Source organism: Odocoileus virginianus, chromosome 3 (genome assembly GCF_023699985.2).
Source record: "Odocoileus virginianus isolate 20LAN1187 ecotype Illinois chromosome 3, Ovbor_1.2, whole genome shotgun sequence".
Taxonomy (NCBI): domain Eukaryota; kingdom Metazoa; phylum Chordata; class Mammalia; order Artiodactyla; family Cervidae; genus Odocoileus; species Odocoileus virginianus.
The window spans coordinates 46,360,841-46,384,780 of NC_069676.1; the positions used below are offsets into that span (position 1 = coordinate 46,360,841).

General features: G+C 38.5%; 1 protein-coding gene across 1 annotated transcript in view; it reads right to left on the reverse strand.

Annotated features, from left to right (window-relative positions):
• Nucleotides 1-18: 18 nt before the first annotated feature.
• Nucleotides 19-23,940, reverse strand: part of CDC25C (cell division cycle 25C) — a 35,296-nt gene continuing 11,374 nt past the window's right edge. Inside the window, 8 exon segments of the mRNA XM_070465429.1 lie at nucleotides 19-943; nucleotides 1,145-1,155; nucleotides 1,158-1,255; nucleotides 1,642-1,775; nucleotides 2,313-2,411; nucleotides 3,702-3,764; nucleotides 4,738-4,839; nucleotides 5,848-6,000. Of these exon segments, the coding sequence (XP_070321530.1) occupies nucleotides 794-943; nucleotides 1,145-1,155; nucleotides 1,158-1,255; nucleotides 1,642-1,775; nucleotides 2,313-2,411; nucleotides 3,702-3,764; nucleotides 4,738-4,839; nucleotides 5,848-6,000 (810 nt within the window). The 3' untranslated portion in view covers nucleotides 19-793.

Consider the following 23,940-nt stretch of genomic DNA (forward strand, 5'->3'; position numbering starts at 1 on the left):
TGGAACACTGCTGAAGAATTCCATTTAAAAGGTTTTCTTTAATTCCAGAGCTGTAGTTCTCAAGCCTTGACATGCATCACCATCACCTGAATGGGAGATTTTTAAAACCCAGATTTCTGGGCCCTAACCTCAGACATTCTGATTTAGTAGGTCTGGAGTGGGCTCTGAAAACCTGCATTTCAAGCAAAGTTCAGATAATGCTGATGGACCAGGGCCCAAACTTTGAGAACCATGGTCTGGAGAAAAGCACTTTGGCCTCAGCTATGAATTGAGATGGCTACATCTTTGTCTGAAGGAATTTAAATGTGGTGATTACTTCCTTATATACATCTTCTAGGAGTTTTTCTCATTCATCAATGTTTATATTTCCATTTTTAAAAAAAGAAGAGAGAGGGATACAAACAAGGAAAATACAGAGAAAGAAGATGGACAACTCTCCCAACTCTCTCTTGCATAGCCAGAAGCCCAGGAGAAAGATCTGGCTGACCTCTGAGAAGATGAGAGTAGTTAGGAAGAGGAATGCAATAGCCCCCTGAAGCAACATAAATCTCCATGCAACCCAAGGCTCCAACCTTAGAGAACTAGCTCAAGGACTTCCTTACTAGCCAACAGCTCTACTAAAATGTAACCAATCCCCACGCCTGGGATTTCTTTAGTTTGGCAGCCTGTTGGTTTACTGACATCTTTTAACATCTTAGAATGAAAAAAGGCTGCACAGAAGATGGCCTCTTTCTGCTCAGGGTTTCTACAGTGCCTTTTGGTGAGTCCCAGGCAGCCAGTAGGTGACCTGATATCATGGGCTCACATCCTTCACCAGTAAGGCAATCTGTTCCTGCAGCTGTCGCCCTCCTTCCCATGCTTTGTTCTGGTTTCGACACCTCAGCAGCTCAGCCTTATGGTCCTGGTGATGCATCGGGCAGTAGCTCTGTGGTTCACACAGCTCCTGAAAGGCAAGGGACAGAGTAAGGAATCCTCCTGATGCCTACAGTCTGCCCACGAGGTATAACAGAGATGCTGCAGGGAATGGCTTAGAAGGAACAGCACTTTCTTCTCAGAGGGCTTTGCAGGCCCTGGGAGCTGCATGTTAAAGTTGGCCCCAAGTCTGGGCTCCCCCATTGCCCCACATGCCCCATGCAAGATTTACCATATATTCTGAAAGAAGTCTCTGTAGCCCCCTTTGAGGATGTACAGCTCTGGGTAGTACAGTGCAGGATACTGGTTCAGAGCCCTGTCCTCTTCTCTCAGAGAACGGCACCTTTAGAGAAAATCCAGATGGGTGGGATGGGAACAAGCAAGTTCAGGATTCCATGGGTCATTCACTGGGGAAGGGGAGGAAGAAGAGACTTTTGCTAGCCCTCAAAAGGAGCTCCAGATCTTATTTTTGCAAAACAAGGTGCAAGTAGCACCTCTCTCCTTTCCTCCATTGGTACCTAACTCCAAATCCTTTTTCCTTCACTACTTCAAACCTTTGAATTGTAGAAACTCCTTCTTTCCACCTCCTTAACATTCTTTAAACTATAGTGGAAATCATTCATTCATTCAGTTTCTGTCTAAACTGGGCTGGGAAGGTTCCTTGACTGTTTAAGTCCAAACTCAAGATCCATCACCCTCTCCACGCCCCCTCCTCGTGTAGACACTCACATTCGGGGACCCCTCTCAGAGGAGAATTCACAATGGAACACGATGATTATTCTTTTCTGGATATCCAAAGGGACAATGGGTTTCTTCAGAAAGAAGTTATATAATTCTTCTTGACTGTGCAAGTTTAATGCTCCCTGTAAAATAATTTTATTATGTATTTCCTTAAGGGTGAGAGAACAGGGCCAACACTTAGAAATAACTGGAATACCGTCGTGAAATATTTAGTTCAGGAAGACTACACTATTAAGTACTTTCAGAGTGGAAATCTACCTGTATCTACCCCCAGGGCCTGGCATGGAGCTTGGTTATATATTAGGTGCTCAATAAACATTTATAGAACGGAACTGCCTGAAGTGCAGGGATTATTGTGAGAAATGTCTGTAAGCAATAAGTGTCTGCAAAGTGCTGCTCAATCCCTGGATTAATGTTTTTATGTCCAGGTAGGAGCTTTTGGCTCCTATAGGAAAGAGGCAGATTGGTCTAGGAGAGAAAGGGAAAGTAAATTGCTCAAGGTTCACAGAATTACAACAGGAATGAGGACTGACAACCTTGATGTGTTCCAAATGTATAATGTCTGCCCTGGTTCCAGAGGTCACAGGACCCTTTGTCTAGACTTCTTAATAAGCAGTATCTCCAGGCCCTCCCCTGCTAAGTCCTCAATATAACCTTACCTGAATGTGTCCTCCTAGGTACTCATATGGATAGCGGCAATCGATGATATAAAACTTCTCAATCAGACCCTGGAACTCCCCTGATAGCAAGGCAGCCACCTGTACAGAAACTGTGACTGAATACCCTGCCTCTTTGGAGGGAGAGAAGAGCCAGTCACCCAGTTCCTGATGTGTACTCCTTTTAGTTACTCAGGATCCCACTGTATGCCCAGCCTCCAAAGTCCCCCTACATTTGAAACATGGCAATGGTGCAACCGCCCCCCACCAACCCTCCGCAAGTAAGAGAATAAAATAGGAAATGGCCTTTTGGAGAACCAAAACAGTCAGTACTGCCAGGACACAAGGGAGAACATTCAAGCTACTTATTTGGAGGAAGACACGGCTACAATCAATCTCTGAGAAGACACCCAAGGATTTCTGTAAGGGCATAGGTAGCAGCTGTCTCAATTTTACAAGAAGAAATGAGAAATGATTCCCTACCCTCCACTGGAAGAGTAGAAAGCGAGTTTCTCAAAAGGGATATTGAAGGAAACTGTTGATATCCAGAGGAAGAAACTTAAGCTACGTGTGGTTATGTAAATTGGCTCAAACTTTCCAGAGGAAACTTTGTAAATACTTTTAAAAAAATAAATAAATGTAATTACATTTTCAGCAACTTCTTTTCTAGCATCTTAAGTAAACAGAAGTACGTAAAGATAGGGCACAATAATGTTGATCTCACCATTGCTTTAGATTATCAAAATATTATAAATAACTTAAATACTCAACAAAAGAAGTTTAGTTTAAAAAGTTATATATTATCAGTATAACAGAATATTACATAGCCATCAAAGGGATAATATAGATTTTTTTTAATAATACAGAAAGATGTTTACAATGACTTATTAAGCTAACTACAAAATTATATGCTTATTATGATATTATTTTTATAAAACTTATTATACCAGAATAAAATCTGTAAGGCCATAAGGAAAGTACGACTAGTGCTTATCTCTGATGGTGAGACCAATGGGTAAAGTGACAAAATAATTATTGCACAAACTAGAATACTTTTGAGAGTGAAAGAGAGCACTATTAATAATATCCAGTAATAGGCATAAATGGAATTGCAACATGTAAACCAGGATGTAAGGCCAGCCTAACCAGGTGATTTTTGCTTTTCACCCTTCCCCTTCCTTCTTCCTTTCTTATGTAACAATTATATATCATTTGCTTAATTACAAACAAAGGTGACATATAAATGAGTCTTTTAACATAGCTTCAGCTGAATACAGAGCCCACATGAGTGAACAAAGTGAAAGAAATACAAATGGAAGTGGGGATTTTAGGGACAGAACAGACCAGATGGCAGCTTATGTAACCAGTTACCATCTCCAGAAATCTGCTTACTGTTTCTGGGTTGACGTACTTCAGATCTTGGTGTTTCCCTGACACGGTTGGCAGTGCACATACCTAGAAATACCCAAAAGCTAAAAAAACAGCAAGTTCTCTATACCCAAAGTTGAAATCATGACCCATATATTGTCCTATCCAAATGACATTTAAAACCCCAAATGCCTTCAGAAATCAATGGTCTCAATGAGCATATGCAATGATTCCATTTCTAAGAACTGAACCTAAGGAGCTAATTACGAATGCTTAAAAAGTCTTAGATATAGCCACAAATATGTCTATCTTGGTACAGTTCATAAGGAAAAATTGTAGAAGTAAATAACAAGAAAGGGTTTATCAGGAAATTATGGGCAGCCAAAAAAAAAAAGAAATAGTGTGCTGTTATTAAAAGTGATGAAATGATGAAGAACTATTTATTGACATGAAAAGATGTTCCTGATATATCAAAGGAGATGGAATAAAAACCTCAAAACAAACATGGAAAAACAAAAAGTGTATTTGTGTACGTGCATGTGTCTCTGTGAAAAAACATACAGAGATATACACCAAAATATACACCAAAAAAATAAATAAATAAAAACAATAATACTTTGATAAGATCTGGGGTAAATTCCATTTTCTATCTTCTGTAGTCACCAAATATGATTTTAAAATATGTTTTTTAAAAAAGTAGAAAGCCTCATACTTGGGACTTCCTAGCAGTCCAGTGGTTAAGACTCTGTGCTTCCACTGCAGGGGGCACAGATTCGACCCCTGGGTAGGGAACTAAGGTTCCATATGCCATAGGGCACCACCAAAAAACAGACAAAAGAAAGCCTCATACTTTTTCCACTTCTGTAGATATTTCCAGAGTGAATAAGGGATACTTTCTCATGAAAGGCTTAGGGCCTAGATGTACCACTACAGCACCTTCAGGTTATCAGTGAGTACTTGCTGAAGACACATATTAATTAAACTTAGTGTCCTCTGCATGCAGATAAGATTCAGATCCAAAATATAGGATGAAATATAGGATTGGAGTAGCCAAACTCACCTTGGAGAAATCACCAATCAGAGGCCCCTGGTTTGAATCTTCCTCCAGCATCTGAGTCATGTTGATGTCACAGAGGGAGACCATCTTCTTTAGACCTAAGTCCTGAGACAAGATTCCCCCCACTCCAATCCTCATGTTAAAGGTTTAAAAACCAAGAAATGGAGGGAGTGTTGGAAGATTCATTAAAAATATGCATACTCTTTGATCTAATAATTCTACTTGTTTTACTAAGAAAATAAAGATATGTAGAAAGATTTGGCTATTAAGGATGTTTACAATAGAGAAAAATTACTAATAAATTAAATGATCAATAACAGGATCTTGGTTAAACAAATCATATCCACACATTACCAATTACTATTAGGGAATAAAAAGTAAGCTGTAAATTAACTTCATTAACTTGAAAATATGACATCATTAAGTAGGTTAGAAAACATGTACTTTGTAATGCCTCTTTAATAAAAGAAAAAACATATTTGCATTAAAAAAAGTCTGAAAGGCTATACATTATTAATAGTAATTATCTCTGGCCTGTGGGATTATGCACATTTTGCAATGGCTTCTTTTCGCTTTTTTGAATTTTCTATTTTTCTATAATGTCATACACTGATTTCATAAAATAGCCAAATGTATTGAGATTTCTTTTTTTTTTTTTTAGATTTCCTTTTTAAAGGAGAGATACAGGATGAGGGCTAAGTTTTTACTTAAGTTTTATGAGGGCTAAGTTTTTTCAGAATTTGCTTTTCAGCAAACCAAAACATCATCTCTATGATGTTATTTCTGTCCAAATGCCTATAAAACAGCAATAAATGTCCTTCTCAATCAGAGTTCCCTTGTATTCTCTCAGATCTTAAAAAAAGGTGGTTGGGAAGACAATACAATGATATCATTTCCAAAATTATAATATAACATATTTATTATTAAATACTTTATATATGGGTGCAGATGTAGAAAAGGAAAATGGAAAGAGGAGATAAAAGTAAAAGTACATAGCCAAAAGCTATGCGAAAGCAACCCCCAACCCAGAAAGGTGGAGAAGATGAGATAAAGATTAAAGAGACTGTCTTTTTTAAAAGTTTCTGAAAAAAAAAGAAAAAAAAAGTTTCTTACCTTTCCGAGCTCTTTGTGGTTTGAACAATACTTCTTTTTTACTTTATCTGGTATTGTGCTGTCCTTGAATTTTACCACCTGCTTCAGACTTGGACTGTTCAAGCTGTCTGGCAACGATGAGGAGCGATACAGGGAGGAGCGATACAGAGGTGGCTGTTTGGAAACATGAAACCCCAAAGTTCTTATTCCTTAAAGTGTGTCTGCAGGCCAGCATTGTGAACCTCCCCTGGGAGGTTGTTAGAAATGCAGAATCCCAGATGTTAGGCTTCCTCCCAAACCTGATGAATTAAAATTTGCACTCTAACAAGATACCCAGGTGATTCCTAGAAACACTTAAGTTTGAGAAACAATGCCCCAGGTAAGGAACCTGTCTTCCCTTCCTCATTAACACCTTCTCCTCAAACTCCATGAAGTTCCATCTCTCCTAAGATGTTTTAACTCCAGCCAAATTCTCAACCTGATCATCATATATACCAATACTTGTAGAAAAAAGCAACTGCAAGCTTAATTCCTCCAGTCATATGTTAGCTTCTGTATGGGATCCTAAGACCCTGACTATCAAGATTTAAGAATCCCAACAAAACTGAAGATAACAAGCCAAAAAAGTTAGCCTGGGTGAAAAATACTAAGAAGCAAGAGTATATAGTTGTCCCTTGAGACAACTGTGAGGTATCTGTGAGAGGCTGGTTCCAGCACCCCCACAGATACCAAAATCTGGGGGTGCTCAAGTCCCTTATTTAAAATCATGTAGTATATTCTATGAACATCCTTCTGTACATTTACTTTATTTATTTATTTATTGACCATGCTGCACAGCATGTGAAATCTTAGTTTCCTGGCCAAGGATCAAACCTATGCCCCATGTAGTTGAACTGCAGAGTGGTTAACCCAGGGAATTCCCTCTTGTATATTTTAAATCATCTCCAGATTGCTTGTAATATGTGTGTGTGCCTGTGTGTGCATGCACACACACACTCATGCATGCATGCTAAGTCACTTTAGTCGTGTCTGACTCTTTGCAACCCCGTGGACTGTAGTCTGCCAGATTCCTCTGTCCATGGATTTTCCAGGCAAGAATACTGGAGTGGATTGCCATGCCCTCCTCCAGGGGATCTTCCTGACCCAGGGATCAAAGCCACATCTCCTGTATCTTCTGCATTGGCAGGTGGACTTTTTAACCACTGTGCCACCTGGGAAGCCCACTTATAATACCTAATACAATGCAAATGCTATGTAAATAGTTTCCCATGTAGGCAAATTCAAGCTTGGTTTTTGGAACTTCCTTCAGGGGGAAAAAAGAAAACTTAAAAAATTTTTTCTTTTCCAATCTGTGGAGTGAAAGAGGAAAAATATCATTCAGGCTTAAAAGAGGTTAATGGGGGAAGAAAAACAGTAAAATAAGCAGCATGCAAGGGAAAAGGAAATAATAGAATCTAATATCAGGATCAGGACCAGACGGATTTACAGCTGAATTCTACCAAAAATTTAGAGAAGAGATAACACCTATCCCACTCAAACTCTTCCAGAAAATTGAAGAGGAAAGTAAACTTCCAAGCTCATTCTATGAGGCCACCGTCACCCTAATACCAAAACCAAAGATGCCACAAAGAAAGAAAACTACAGGTCAATATCACTGATGAATATAGATGCAAAAATCCTTAACAAAATTCTAGCAAACAGAATCCAACAACATATTAAAAAGATCATACATCATGACCAAGTGGGCTTTATCCCAGGGATGCAAGGATTCTTCAATATCCACAAATCAATCAATGTGATACACCACATTAACAAATTGAAAGATAAAAACCATATGATTATCTCAATAGATGCAGAGAAAGCCTTTGACAAAATTCAACATCCATTTATGATAAAAACCCTCCAGAAAGCAGGAATAGAAGGAACATACCTCAACATAATAAAAGCTATATATAAAAATAAATAAATAAATAAAAATAAAAGCTATATATGACAAACCCATAGCAAACATTATCCTCAATGGTGAAAAATTGAAAGCATTTCCCCTAAAGTCAGGAATAAGACAAGGGTGCCCACTCTCACCACTACTATTCAATATAGTTGGAAGTTTTGGTCACAGCAATCAGAGCAGAAAAAGAAATAAAAGGAATGCAGATTGGAAAAGAAGAAGTAAAACTCTCAGTTTGCAGATGACATGATCCTCTACATAGAAAACCCTAAAGACTCCACCAGAAAATTACTAGAGCTAATCAATGAATATAGTAAAGTTGCAGGATATAAAATTAACACACAAATCCCTTGCATTCCTATACACTAACAATAAGAAAACAGAAAGAGAAATTAAGGAAACAATTCCATTCACCACTGCAACAAAAAGAATAAAATACTTAGGCATATATCTACCTAAAGAAACAAAAGATCTATATATAGAAAACTATAAAACACTGATGAAAGAAATCAAAGAGGACACAAATAGATGGAGAAATATACCATGTTCATGGATTGGATCAATATAGTGAAAATGAGTATACTACCCAAAGCAATCTATAGATTCAATGCAATCCCTATCAAGCTACCAATGGTATTTTTCACAGAACTATAACAAATAATTTCACAATTTGTATGGAAATACAAAAAACCTCGAATAGCCAAAGCAATCTTGAGAAAGAAGAATGGAACTGGGGGAATCAACCTGCCTGACTTCAGGCTATACTACAAAGCCACAAGACAATATGGTACTGGTACAAAGACAGAAATACAGATCAATGAAACAAAATAGAAAGCCCAGAGATAAATCCACACACCTATGGACACCTTATCTTTGACAAAGGAGGCAAGAATATACAATGGAGAAAAGACAATCTCTTTAACAAGTGGTGCTGGGAAAACTGGTCAACCACTTATAAAAGACTGAAACTAGAACACTTTCTAACACCATACACAAAAATAAACCCAAAATGGACTAAAGCTCTAAACGTAAGACCAGAAACTATAAAACTCCTAGAGGAAAACATAGGCAACTCACTCTCTGACGTAAATCACAGCAGGATCCTCTATGACCCACCTCCCAGAGTAATGGAAATAAAAGCAAAAATAAACAAATGACACCTAATTAAACTTAAAAGCTTTTGCACAACGAAGGAAACAATAAGCAAGGTGAAAAGACAGCCTTCAGAATGGAATAAAATAATAGCAAATGAAGCAACTGACAAAGAATTAATCTCAAAAATATACAAGCAGTTCCTGCAGCTCAATTCCAGAAAAATAAACGACCCAATCAAAAAATGGGCCAAAGAACTAAACAGACAGTTCTCCAAAGAAGACACACAGATGGCTAACAAACATATGAAAAGATGCTCAACATCACTCATTACCAGAGAAATCCAAATCAAAACCACAACAAGGTACCATTTCACACTGGTCAGAATGGCTGCTATCCAAAAGTCTACAAACAAATGCTGAAGAGGGTGTGGAGAAAAGGGAACCCTCTTACACTGTTGGTGGGAATGCAAACTAGTACAGACACTATGGAGAACAGTGTGGAGATTCCTTAAAAAACTGGAACTAGAACTGCCATATGACCCAGCAATCCCACTGCTGGGCATACACACTGAGGAAACCAGAATTGAAAGAGACACGTGTACCCCAATGTTCATCACAGCACTGTTTATAATAGCCAGGACATGGAAGCAGCCTAGATGTCCATCAGCTAATGAATGGATAAGAAAGTTGTGGTACATACACACAATGGAATATTACTCAGCCATTAAAAAGAATACATTTGAATCAGTTCTAATGAGGTGGATGAAACTGGAGCCTATTATACAGAGTGAAGTAAGCCAGAAAGAAAAACACCAATACAGTATACTAACAGATATATATGGAATTTAGAAAGATGGTAACGATAACCCTATATGCAAAACAGCAAAAGAGACACAGATGTAAAGAACAGTCTTTTGGACTCTGTGGGAGAAGGCACGGGTGGGATGATTTGAGAGAATAGCATTGAAACATGTATATTATCATATGTGAAACAGATTGCTAGTCCAGGTTCAATGCATGAGACAGGGTAATCAGGGCTGGTGCACTGGGATGACCCAGAGGGATGGGATGGGGAGGGAGGTGGGAGGAGGGTTCAGGATGGGGAACATATGTACACCCATGGCTGATTCATGTCATGTATGGCAACACCACTACAATATTGTAAAGTAATTAGCCTCCAATTAAAATAAATAAATTTAAAAAAAATCAGGATGACCATTATAGGATTGATACTATGAAGCCTATCAGGAAAAAAAAAATGGATTAAATACCATGGGAGCTGCTGACCCAGGATTAGACTAAGTACAGAAGGATAGACTAATTGTCTCTTTGAAAGATATGATATGGGTGTATATACCCAGATGCAGGGGGATATATTAAAAGATCTCTGATAGCAACTTTAAACTAATCCAAGATTCTTATCCTCTGTTTTCCTTCTTTATATATTCATCTCACTAACTGCCATGGATTGATTTAGAAGCAGGCTATACTATAAGAGAGTCAAAATTGGAAGACATATTGATAGTCAATGGTTTCTGGGAGAAGAAAGTAAGAACATCAGTAATTTACTGTACAACAACACAGTAACTACATCTACACAACAGTATTTGTCACACCCATGGTCCTGTCTAAAGAAAACTCAATTGTTCATGGTACCAGTTGAAAGTACAGATCACATTTGATATACCAACATTCTATACCTACTTTTTCCCTTGGACTCCTGCCAGTCAACACCCTATAGTCAGTCTCCACAATCCTACTGCAAGCCACTGATGACTGGACCTTATTGCTGACTGAACACTCCTATTTAGTGGTCAAAAATATATAAACATAATCTGGGTCAATCAGGTTCCCTCTATGGGAGATGAACTTGCAAAATGTCAAAATAATTAGGCAGCAGTAGAAATCAAAGTTTTATTAAAAGGAAGAAGCCAAGAGATACAGTCAAGGTCATGACACCAATGATGAATGGATGGATGAACCAAAGGTATAGTGGTAGAAGAGATGTGGTAAAGAACTGAGAAGCAGGCTACCCAGCCTCCATGAATGACTTCCCTTCATATCACTTCAGTTTTGCCCTGAGAAGAATGCAGGAGGAAGCTAGATCAGAATATCAAATTTGCTGGCCTTAGTCAATCTTTGTTTCTGTAACCAAAAGAACCTCTCTAGAACACACTGTAATTATTAAGCAAAGAGTTCATTTTAAAGAGTTTGAATTAACTATCTACTAAGTGAAATGCATCCATTTATTAGCATCACATCTAAGAAATCTTTGCCTAACAGAGGGTCACAAGCATTCTTCTCCAGTTTTTTTTCTTCAGCTGTTCTACACTCTTATGTTTAGGCCCATAATCCATTTTGTGTAAAGTTATACATGTGATATGAAGTATAGATTGAAGTTTTTGTTTTTCACATGGATTTTCCATTGCTCCAGCACAATTTGTTGAAAAGACTATGCTTTCTGCATTTAATTGCTTTTGTATCTTTGTCTATTACCAATTGACCATACATGCATGGGTCTATTTCTCAAATCTCTATTCTGCTGCACTGAAGCTTTAGGTTTTGGGTAGCTATTTTGATGGCAATAATGAGGGTGGTAAACATTTCTTTGGGTTTCATTTGGTCCAAGGACAAGAAGCCAGAAATAAAGGTTAACAGAAAACTACTTCAACAAATAGAAACAGCCATTACTGCTTTGATAGATTATTTCCAATACATTTATATAAAAACAAATGGCAACTTATGGCAAAGAGTATAAATGCTAGGTCATTGAGGAATGATAATAATGATACTTTAGCTTTGTCTAGCTAGTCAGGAGTTTCCCAGTGTCCAGAAGCTGGTGAGGGCAGATCTCAGGAGCAGCTGTCTTAGATCTACAAACTAATGGCTTTCATTGTTTGAGGAATTAATGAACACCTTCCAAATCTGGGAATTTTTAAGCACTGAAAAGACCAGAAAGAAGAAAAGCTCAGTTCTACTTACAGATTTTTAAACTGGATAATTATTTCATAAACTGAAGAAGCAACCATTTCCTCATAGCTTATATGCTCTTTAACACACATAGACTTGGCTTCTGTCTGTACCACTCTACTGCTCTTATCAAGATTATCAACAATCTTCCTGTCACATCAGACAGTCACTTCTTTAGCCCTGTATCATCCTGAATCACACAGTGGCTTCCATTGACTTGGCTACTTCCTTTTTCTTTAGCTTCAGTGGCACTACCTAGCTTCTAAGTTTAGTCCTCATATAGGCAACCGTTTACTGAAAAAACTGTGATTCTTCTACCTCTCTGACTCATTCTGTCTTCTTTTCAAGCTTCCCCACCTACCAAACCTCTAATAGATGTTGGATTCAGAGCTAGGATATGGCCTTTTTTCTAAGTGATTTTTTCCTACCCATGAATTTAGATTTTCCCTCTATGCTGATGATCCCCAAATTTCTATCTAAATACCTCTGTCCTTACTTCCAGACTTCCATATTTACATACCTGTTAGACAATTTTCAAGTACATACCAGGTAACATAGCAGTGAATAAGAGGGTGGAAGAGACAAACAAATGAATATACTCTGTACTTTCATATACTGATAAGTGCCATAAGTGAAAAATAAAAAAGGATAAAAGACAGGAAAAATATTGTGGTTTAGAAGCTTGTCGGGAAAGGCTTTCTGACAAATGTGGAGATATGAGACTGAAATGAGGGAGAAAATCATGTTTGCCCAGGGGATGTGTTCTAGGCTGTAGGAACAACAAATGCTCTGGTGAGAATGGCAAAACCAGTGATGGCAGAATTCAGGATGGTTTCATTTTTAGAAAGCTCAAAAAACTGAAGCAATACTGGACTTCCCTGGTTGTCCAGTGGTTAAGAATCTGCCCGCCAATGGAGTGGATACAGGTTTGATCTCACAAACCTGCAAATCTTGGGGAAGATTTCACATGTCATATAGCAGCTAAGTCCATGTACCACAACCACTGAAGTCCAAGAACCCTAGAGCCTGTGCTCTACAACACAAGCCACCACAAGGAGTAGCCCTAGCACCACCAAAAATAAATAAATATTAAAAAAAAGAAAACTGAAGTAATACTATAAACCAACTAGATCTAATAGACAACTATAGAATACTGTACCTAACAACAGTATTCTCAAATACACATTCTACTCAAATACACATGGAAGAGTCTCCAGGACAGACTATATACTAGGATATTAAAAAAAAAAAACCTCAATAAATTTTAAGGATTGAAGTTATATAAAGTATGTTCTTTAAACACAATAGACCAGAAATTTATAACAGAAAAAAATCTGGAAAATTCACAAATATAGAAATTAACACATTCCTAAATAACCAATGGGTCAACAATGATCACCAAAGAAATCAGAAAATATTTTGAGATGAACAAGAATGAAGATATAATATACAAAAACTTGGGTAAAAATTTAGCCAAACCAGTGATTAGATGAAATTTATAGCTGTAAGTACCTATAAAAAAAAAAGAAAGAATTCAAGTTAATGACCTAGAAGTAACAAAATCCAAGCAGGAGGAAGGAAATATTCAATGAAGTAGAGAATAGAAAAACAAAAGAGGGGCTTTCCTAGTGGTCCAGTGGTTAATAATCCACTTTACAATGCAGGAGATGCAGGTTCAATCCCTGGTTGGGAAACTAAGATTCTGCAAGCCATATGGCATGGACAAAAAATAAAATACAATAACTTAAAAAAAAACAAAAAGAACTTCTCAAAGAAAAACTCAGGTCCAGACACCTTCGCAGGTGAATTCTGCCTAACATTTTAAAAATGAAGACCAATCCTATACAAACTCTTTCAGAAAACTGAAAAAGGGAGAATTCTTTCCAACTGATGACATTTCACTGATACCAATACCAAAGACATTATAAGGAAAACAAAATAATGAAGATCAATATTGCTCACAAACATGGATGTTAAAATTCTCAACAAAATTTTAGTAAATTAAATCCAACAATACATAAAAAGAATAATATATCATGACTATGTAATCAAAGGAATGTAAGGTTGTTTTAACAAAGATCAATAAATGTAATTCACAGTATCAGTAGGTTAGAAAAAGAACTCATAAGATCATCTCAGTAGATACAGAGGAAGTACGTGACAAAATCTAGTACTTGTTCCTGCTAAAATATCTCAGTGAACTAGGGAAAAGAAGGAAACTTCCTCACCTGGTAAGGGACATCTCAACAAACTTACAGCTAACACTGTACCCAATAGAGAAAGTCGGGATGCTTTTCCTGTAAGATCAGGTACAGGCAAGGGGTTCTCAATAATTACGATTGTAAAGGAATCCTGATACAAAAAAAAATTGACAACAATTAATCTAAGAGAAAGAGGAAAATAGATAATATAGGAGAGAGGAAGAGAGAGAAGTACTGTAGGAGCAAACAAGAAGAGATGCTTCCGTCTGACTCAGAGGTTTTGCAAAGTCTTTACAATAGATCATAAGGCCCTATATGATCTGTCTAGCTACCTACCTTCTGCCCTTATCTACCACTCTGCATGTGCTCACTGCTCCAGCTTTCTTGCTCTTCCATGAATATGCCAGGCACTCTGCCATCTCAGAGGCACTCACTTTCTTTTCCTTCTGCCTGGAAGAACTCATTCCTCCTGATAGCTGCCTGGCTCCATTGCTGCTTCGGAAGTCTGCTCACTCTTAGAGAGATATTCTCTAACCTATGCAACCTATCAAAAAAATCAACTCCCAGACTTCCCTGGTGGTGCAGCGGTTAAGACTCCATGGTTCCACTGCAAGGGGCATAGGTTCAACTCAGTTAGGAAAGTTCCCCGTGCCATGCAGTACAACAATATATATATATATATATATATATATATATATATATATATACATATATATATGTGTGTGTGTGTATATATATATATATATATATATATATATATATATATACATCTCAACTCCCATTCTACCACATTGTAATCCAAGCACTCTCCATTCTTCTTACCCCACTTTTTTTTTTTACAATAGTATTTTTACTATCAGCCAATTATAAATATATTCGGGATTTGTCCATTACCTCTTGACTAGAATGTAAACTCCACGAGAGCAGGGATTTGTGCTGTGTTCACTACTGTAACCCCAGGATTATGGAATGAACGAATGCAAAGGGTGCAGTGTAAATAGGTGAAACAGCTGAGTTTAGATTTGAACAAGGACATTTTGTTTCATGTAACAAGAGGAATGGCAGATCATATGAATACCAGAGAAGATGGGTTGCTATATTTGGCAAGAAAAGGTAGTTTTCTTCTGCTTGCTTCTGTTTTCTTTGAAACCAAACACTTCAAACTTCAGATATCTAGAGTTAACCTTGACCCATCCTTCCTTCATAGCCTATATCCAACCCATCAGGCCCTGTTGATTCTATATCCAAAGTGTATTTTGAATTCATCCACTTCTCTCTGTCCCACAGCCACCACCTTAGTTCAAGCTACCAATAACTCTCCCTGGGAATGTTGCAATTGCTTCCTACTTGTACCTACTTCCAACTCCTACCTCTTCCCTCTCCCAACTCGTACCCATTCCTCTTCCAGCAACAAGTGTGGTCTTCATAAATCAGATTATACTAGTGCCCTGCTTAAAACCCTTCAATAACTTCCCACTGCATTTATTTAGAATAAAATTGAAAAACTTGCCGAGCCTAGAGGCTCTGCACAATTTGTCTCCTACCTACCTCTCCTTTCCTACCTCAGGCAACTTTTTCCCTCACTCACACTGGTTTCTCAGCTCCTTAAACACACCAAGATCTTTTCACCTTGGGACTTTGGCACTTAACAATATTCCTTTGTCATGGAACAAACTAGCTATGTATGGATCCTTATCAACTCCTGTCATGTACAATTCCTTATCAGTTCAGTTCAGACGTGTCTGAACTTGCAACTCCATGAACTGCGGCACACCAAGCTTCCCTGTCCATCACCAACTCCCAGAGATTGCTCAAACTCATTTCCATCAAGTTGGTGACACCATCCCACCATCTCATCCTCTGTCGTCCCCTTCTCCTCCTGCCTTCAATCTTTCCCAGCATCAAGGTCTTTTCCAATGAGTCAGTTCTTTACATCAGGTGGCCAAAGTATTGGAACTTCAGCATCACCATCAGTCCTTCCAATGAATATTCAGGACTGATTTCCTTTAGGATGAACTGGTTTGATCTCCTTGCAGTCCAAGGGATTCTCAAAAGCCTTCTCCAACACTACAGATCAAAAGCATCAATTCTTCAGCACTCAGTTTTCTTTATGATCCAACTCTCAAACCCATACATGACTGTTGTAAAAAACATAGCTTTGACTAGAGAGATCTTCATTGGCAAAGTAATATCTCTGTTTTTTAATATGCTGTCTTGGTTGGTCATAGCTTTTCTTCCAAGGACCAAGCATCTTTTAATTTCATGGCTGTAGTCACCACCTGCAGTGATTTTGGAGCCCAAGGAAATAAAGTCTCTCACTGTTCTCCACTGTTTCCCCATCTATTTGCCATGAAGTGACGGGACCAGATGCCATGATCTTTGTTTTTTGAATGTTGAGTTTTAAGCCAGCTTTTTCACTCTCCTCTTTCACTTTCATCAAGAGGCTCTTTAGTTCCTCTTTACTTTCTGCCATTAGGGTGGTGTCATCTGCATATCTGAGGTTATTGATATTTCTCCTCCAATCTTGATTCCAGCTTGTGGTTCATCCAGCCCAGCATTTAGCACGATGTACTCTGCATATAAGTTAAATAAGCAGAATGACAATATACAGCCTTGATGTACTCCTTTTCCTATTTGGAACCAGTCTGTTGTTCCATGTCCACTTTTAACTGTTGCTTCTTGACCTGAATATAGATTTCTCAGGAGGCAGGTAAGGTGGTTTGGTATTCCCATCTCTTGAAGAATTTTCCAGAGTTTGTTGTGATCCACACAGTCAAAAACTTTATCATAGTCAATGAAGCAGATGTTTTTCTGGAATTCTCTTGCTTTTTCTGTGATTCAATGGATGTTGGCCATTGGATCTCTGGTTCCTCTTCCTTTTTCTAAATCTAGCTTGAACATCTTAAAGTTCTGGGTTCACATACTGTTGAAGCCTAGCTTGGAGAATTTTGAGCATTACTTTGTTAGTGTGTGAGATGAGTACAATTGTGCAGTTGTTTGAACATTCTTTGGCATTGCCTCTCTTTGGGATTGGAAGGAGTTGATAGTTCCTTATCAACTCATCCTAATTCATCCAGGACTTTCTCACTTTTAGAATGAACGTCCCATGTCTTGCAAACCTCCTCAGTTTCAGAAAAACTGGGACAGTTCATGAATCTGTTCTCAACTAAATAACTCCTGCTTGAGGAGGCCTTTCCTAATTACCTCCATTTAAAGGTTCCCTTCTGTCAGACACTATATTGGCCCCCATTTTGTTTCCTACATTACACTTGGGCAATTTGCAATAATTAAATTATTTTGTCTCTGTGACAGTCATTTTCAATTAGGCTACTAAGCATCCTATTTTAGTAAAATCTCAAATTAGACAGAAGGCAGTCCTGCCTCCTGATAAGAAGACAAAAGGGGACAGATAATCCCTTTTCCGTTCTCTTATAGTCAACTTCATATTCTTGACTGGATTTTGAAACTCGAGCAACTATACAAAAGCACAGCATTGGTTAAGATGTTTTTATGCTGCATCACAGGGGACAGTATAGTGGGTGGGAGCAATGTCCCTGACCAAGGGTCCAGCAGCAAGGTGGGTTATGTTCTGTGGAAGGGGCGAGTAATGGTGGCACTAAGCATTTAGCCAGCAAGTGGTGGCATCCAGAGCACAATGTTCCTATAGTAGCACTTTGGCCGGGCCTCATCTTATTTTCTAGACTTCCTGGTAATTTTCCAAGTTCCTCAATATCTTCCAGAAAAATCTTTTTTCTGCCTGAGGTAACTAGAATCTATTTCCATTATTTGCAACCAAGAACTCGAACTAAGTTCATCTAATAAGTTGATGAACATGTTTTTTGGTTTTGGATTTTTGTGTCTCTATGTCAGGAATATAAACCCCAAGAGGGCATAAACCTAGTCTGTTTTGTTCACCATTGTATCACAGTGCCTGATCCTTAACAAGTGTCAACAAGATTTTTTTTTTAAAGAAATGAATAAAAAATCACGAAGGTTACACCAATCTCCTTGCTTTATAAGGTATCTCATTCCATTTAGCATCAAAGAGATAAACCAGCAACAGAAAATCCCTACACTTTTTCTAACCTAAAATCTACTGCAATGCACAGTCTTAAACAGTGGGCTCTCAATAAAAAATTACTTTATATGAGTCATAATATAAGAAAACAAGCCAATAAAGAGGTTTAATATTTATTAAAGACCAATAAAATAAATACCTAACAGTCACATGTTATTCTTCCATGTGAACGAAATTCCAGAGTATTTACTGGGGTGAGTCTATTTTAAATTCACTGTCATATAATGTTTATATTATACAATTCAAAATAAACGATGTTTCTAAGACTGAAAGATCATCAATCAGCAAAGAAAGATTCAATTTTGTTCAGTTATTGTACTTATAAATTCACAAAAGCAGTTTAAACACTTCAGAAAAATTTAAAACAATAAAATTGAAAACAAAAGAATTTTCTTTTCAATCAACATTAAATTCAACTTTATTATGTTAATACTATTGAGACTTATCTGTATTAACTCCAACATTTTACAAATATGAAGACTAACCTGTATTTCAAGAGCAACACTAAGTGTTCATTTCACAATGGGCTTTTTTGTTTTTATTCCGAAAAGCCTAGTAGTATTTTCCCCATGCTAACCATTCCTAACTTGCTCTTTTTCCACAGATCTACTCTCCATAATCAGCAAGTCTTCAAAAATGTTTTCTTCAGGAAGGTCACTGTCAATTCTCCCAATACCCAGTCTGCCCCTTTCGGATTGTTATCTTGGTTCTGTTGTTTTCCCACAAAACAAGGAAATTAAAAGAAAACAGAATTTAATTTAGTGGGAGCAGGGTTCAGGATGGGGCGACATATGTGCACCCATGGTTGATCCATGTCGATGTAAGGCAAAAACCATCATGATACTGTAAAGTAATTATCCTCCAACTAAAATTAATTAATTTTTAAAAATAAAAAATTAAAAAATTTAATTTATAGTGCAGTGGCTCCTAGACTTTAGTGTACACAAAAATCACCTGGAGGAACTATTGAACTAGATTGCTGGGCCCCACCCACAAAGATTCTGATTCAGATCTGGGGTCAGTTCAGTTTCTCACTCATGTCTGGCTCCTTGCAACCCCATGGACTGCAGCACGCCAGGCTTCCCTGTCCATCAACAACCCCCAAAGCTTGCTCAAACTCATGTCCATCCAGTCAGTGATGTCATCCAATCTTCTCATCCTGTGTCTTCCCCTTCTCCTCCTGCCTTCAGTCTTTCCCAGCATCAAGGTCTTTTCCAATGAGTCAGTTCTTTACATCATGTGGCCAAAGTACTGGAGCTTCAGCATCAGCCCTTACAATGAATATTCAGGACTGATTTCCTTTAGGATTGACTGGTTTGATCTCCTTGCAGTCCAAAGGACTCTCAAGAGTCTTCTCCAACACCACAGTTCAAAAGCATCAGTTCTTTGGCGCTCAGTTTTCTTTATGGTCCAACTCTCACACCTATCCAGGACTACTGGAAAAACCATAGCTTTGACTAGACAGATCTCTGTCAACAAAGTAATGTCTCTGCTTCTTAATATGCTGCCTAGGTTTGTCATAGCTTTTCTTCCAAGGAGCAAGCGCCTTTTAATTTCATGGCTGCAGTCACCATCTGCAGTGATTTAGGAACCCAAGAAACTAAAGTCTCACTGTTTCCATTGTTTCTCCATCTATTTGTCATGAAGCAATGGGCCTGGATGCCAGCTTCTGCTTCATCCAGCCTGGTTTTTCACACGATGTACTCTGCACATAAGTTAAATAAGCAGGGTGACAATATACAGCCTTGATGTACTCCTTTCTCAGTTTGGAAGCAGTCTGTTGTTTCATGTCCAGTTCTAACTGTTGCTTCTTGACCTGCATACAGATTTCTCAGGAGGCAGGTTAAGTGGTCAGTGGTCTGATATTCCCATTTCTTGAAGAATTTTCCAGTTTGTTGTGATCCACACAGTCGATAAGGCTTTATCGTAGTCAATGAAGCAGAAGTAGATATTTTTGGGGAACTGTCTTGCTTTTTATATGATCCAATGAATGTTGGCCATTTGATTTATGGTTCATCTGCCTCTTCTAAACCCAGCTTGAATATCTGGAAGTTCTTGGTTCACGTACTGCTAAAGCCTAGCTTGGAGAATTTTGAGCATTACTTTCCTAGTGTGTGAGATGAGTATAACTGTGCAATAGTTTGAACATTCTTTGGGATTGGAATGAAAACTGACCTTTTCCAGTTCTGCAGCTAATCCTGTATTTTCCAAATTTGCTGCCATATTGAGTACAGCACTTTCACAACATCATCTTTTAGGATCTGGGGTGGGGCCCATATATTTGCAGGCCTGGGGTGGAGCCCATATATTTGCATGGCTAAGAAGTTCCTACCTGATACTGATGCTCCTGCTCCAGGGACATACTTTATAGAGTGTTCTAGATCTGTGCTACTCATTATAGAAACACAAACTAGACATGGCTATTTGCAAGAATTAAAACTAAAAAAAAAAAAAATTCATTTCCTCAGAGGCACTACCCACATTTTAAGTTCTCAATGCATCATGTGGCTAGTAGCTAGTGGCTATTGTATCAAATATAAAATATTTCCATCATCTCCGAAAGCTATACTGAACAGCATTACTTTAGATAATTGCTTAACCATCTTTCTCAACACTTTAGTTCATTCAAACTCTGTATATTCAGCTAACCAAGTGTGCAAAACAAGCAACTATCATTTTTCTAAGTCCCTAGTAGTAAGATTTCTTTTTTTTTTTTCTTCCCTGCTTTAATTTTTTTTTCCAGCCATGCCACAAGGTTGTGGGATCTTATTTTCCCTACCAGGTATTTAACAGTGGCCCTTGGCAGTGAGAACATAGAGTCCTAACCATTAGACTGCCAGGGAATTCCTCCTTGTATGATTTTTACCACCCAGGTATCTTCAGCAGGAGACACCATACTTCAGTTCAGTTCAGTAGTTCAGTAGTGTCCAACTCTGCAACCCCATGAACCGCAGGACACGAGGGCTCCCTGTCCATCACCAACTCCCGGAGTTTACTCAAACTCACGTCCATTGAGTCGGTGGTGCTATCCAACCATCTCATCCTCTGTCGTCCCCTTCTCCTCCTGCCCTCAATCTTTCCCAGCATCAGGGTCTTTTCAAATGAGTCAACTCTTCGCATCAGGTGGCCAAAGTATTGGGAGTTTCAGCTTCAACATCAGTCCATCCAATGAACACCCAGGACTGATCACCTTTAGGATTAACTGGTTGGATTTCCTTGCAGTCCAAGGGACTCTCAAGAGTTTTCTCCAACACCACAGTTCAAAAGCATCAATTCTTTGGTGCTCAGCTTTCTTTACAGTCCAACTCTCACATCCATACATGACTACTGGAAAAACTATAGCCTTGACTAGACGGACCTTTGTTGACAAAGTAATGTCTCCACTTTTTAATATGCTGTCTAGGTTGGTCATAACTTTCCTTCCAAGGAGCAAGCGTCTTTTAATTTCATGACTGTAGTCACTATTTGCAGTGATTTTAGAGCCCCCAAAAATAAAGTCTGACACTGTTTCAACTGTTTCCCCATCTATTTGCCATAAAGTGACAGCACTGGATGCCATGATCTTAGTTTTCTTAATGCTGAGCTTTAAGCCAGCTTTTTCACTCGCCTCTTTCACTTTCATCAAGAGGCTCTTTAGTTCTTCTTCACTTTCAGGGTGGTATCATCTGCACATCTGAGGTTATTGATATTTCTCCTGGCAATCTTGATTCCAGCTTGTGCTTCTTCTAGCCCAGCATTTCTCATGATGTACTCTGCATATAAGTTAAATAAGCAGGGTGACAATATACAGCCTTGACATACTCCTTTTCCTATTTGGAACCAGTCTGTTGTTCCATGTCTGGTTCTAACTGTTGCTTCCTGACCTGCATACAGGTTTCTCAAGAGGCAGGACAGGTGGTCTGGTACGCCCATCTCTTTCAGAATTTTCGACAGTTTATTGTGATCCACACAGTCAAAGGCTTTGGCGTGGTCAATAAAGCAGAAATAGATGTTTTTCTGGAACTCTCTTGCTTTTTCGATGATCCAGCGAATGTTGGCAATTTGATCTCTGGTTCCTCTGCCTTTCCTAAAACCAGCTTGAACATCTAGAAGTTCACGGTTCACGTGTTACTAAAGCCTGGCTTGGAGAATTTTGAGCATTACTTTACGAGCGTGTGAGATGAGTGCAATGGTGCAGTAGTTTGAATATTCTTTTGCCTTTCTTTAGGATTGGAATGAAAACTGACCTTTTCCAGTCCTGTGTCCACTGCTGACTTTTCCAAATTTGCTGGCATATTGAGTGCAGCACTTTCACAGCATCATCTTTTAGGATTTGAAATAGCTCAACTGGAATTCCATCACCTCCACTAGCTTTGTTCGTAGTGATGCTTCCTAAGGCCCACTTGACTTCACATTCCAGGATGTCTGGCTCTAGGTGAGTGATCGCACCATCGTGATTATCTGGGTTGTGAAGAGCTTTTTTGTACAGTTCTTCTGTGTATTCTTGCCACCTCTTCTTAATATCTTCTGCTTCTGTTAGGTCCATACCATTTCTGTCCTTTATTGAGCCAATCTTTGCATGAAATGTTCCCTTGGTATCTCTCATTTTCTTGAAGAGATCTCTAGTCTTTCTCATTCTATTCTTTTCCTCTATTTCTTTGCATTGATCGCTGAGGAAGGCTTTCTTATCTCTCCTTGCTATTCTTTGGAACTCTGCATTCAGATGTTTATATCTTTCCTTTTCTCCTTTGCTTTTTGCTTCTCTTCTTTTCATAGCTTTTGTAAGGCCTCCTCGGACAGTCATTTTGCCTTTTTGCATTTCTTTTTCTTGGGAATGGCCTTGATCCCTGTCTCCTGTACAATGTCACAAACCTCCTTCCATAGTTCATCAGACACTCTGTCTATCAGATCTAGTCCCTTAAATCTATTTCTTACTTCCACTGTATAATCATAAGGGATTTGATTTAGGTCTAATGGTTTTCCCCACTTTCTTCAATTTAAGTGTGAATTGGGCAATAAGGAGTTCATGATATGAGCCACAGTCAGCTCCCAGTCTTGTTTTTGCTGACTGTATAGAGCTTTTCCATCTTTGGCTGCAAAGAAATATAAACAATCTGATTTTGGTGTCGACCATCTGGTGATGTCCATGTGTAGAGTCTTCTCTTGTTTTGCTGGAAAAGGGTGTTTGCTATGACCAGTGCGTTCTCTTGGCAAAACTCTATTAGCCTTTGCCCTGCTTCATTCTGTACTCCAAGGCCAAATTTCCCTGTTACTCCAGGTGTTTCTTGACTTCCTACTTTTGCATTCCAGTCCCCTATAATGAAAAGGACATCTTTTTGGGGTGTTAGTCTAAAAGGTCTTGTAGGTCTTCATAGAACCGTTCAACTTCAGCTTCTTCAGCATTACTGGTTGGGGCATAGGCTTGGATTACCATGATACTGAATGGTTTGCCTTGGAAACGAACAGAGATCATTCTGTCATTCTTGAAATTGCACCCAAGTACTGCATTTCAGACTCTTGATGACTCTGAGGGCTACTCCATTTCTTCTAAGTTATTCTTGCCCACAGTAGTAGATATAATGGTCATCCGAGTTAAATTCACCCATTCTGGTCCATTTTGGTTCACTGATTCCTAAAATGTCAATTTTCACTCTTGCCATCTCCTGTTTGACCACTTCCAATTTATGATGATTCATGGATCTAACACTCCAGGTTCCTATGCATTATTGTTCTTTACAGCATTGGACTTTGCTTCCATCACCAATCACATCCACAACTGGATGTTGTTTTCGCTTTGGCTCCATCTCTTCATTCTTTCTGGAGTTTTTCTCCACTCTTCTCCAG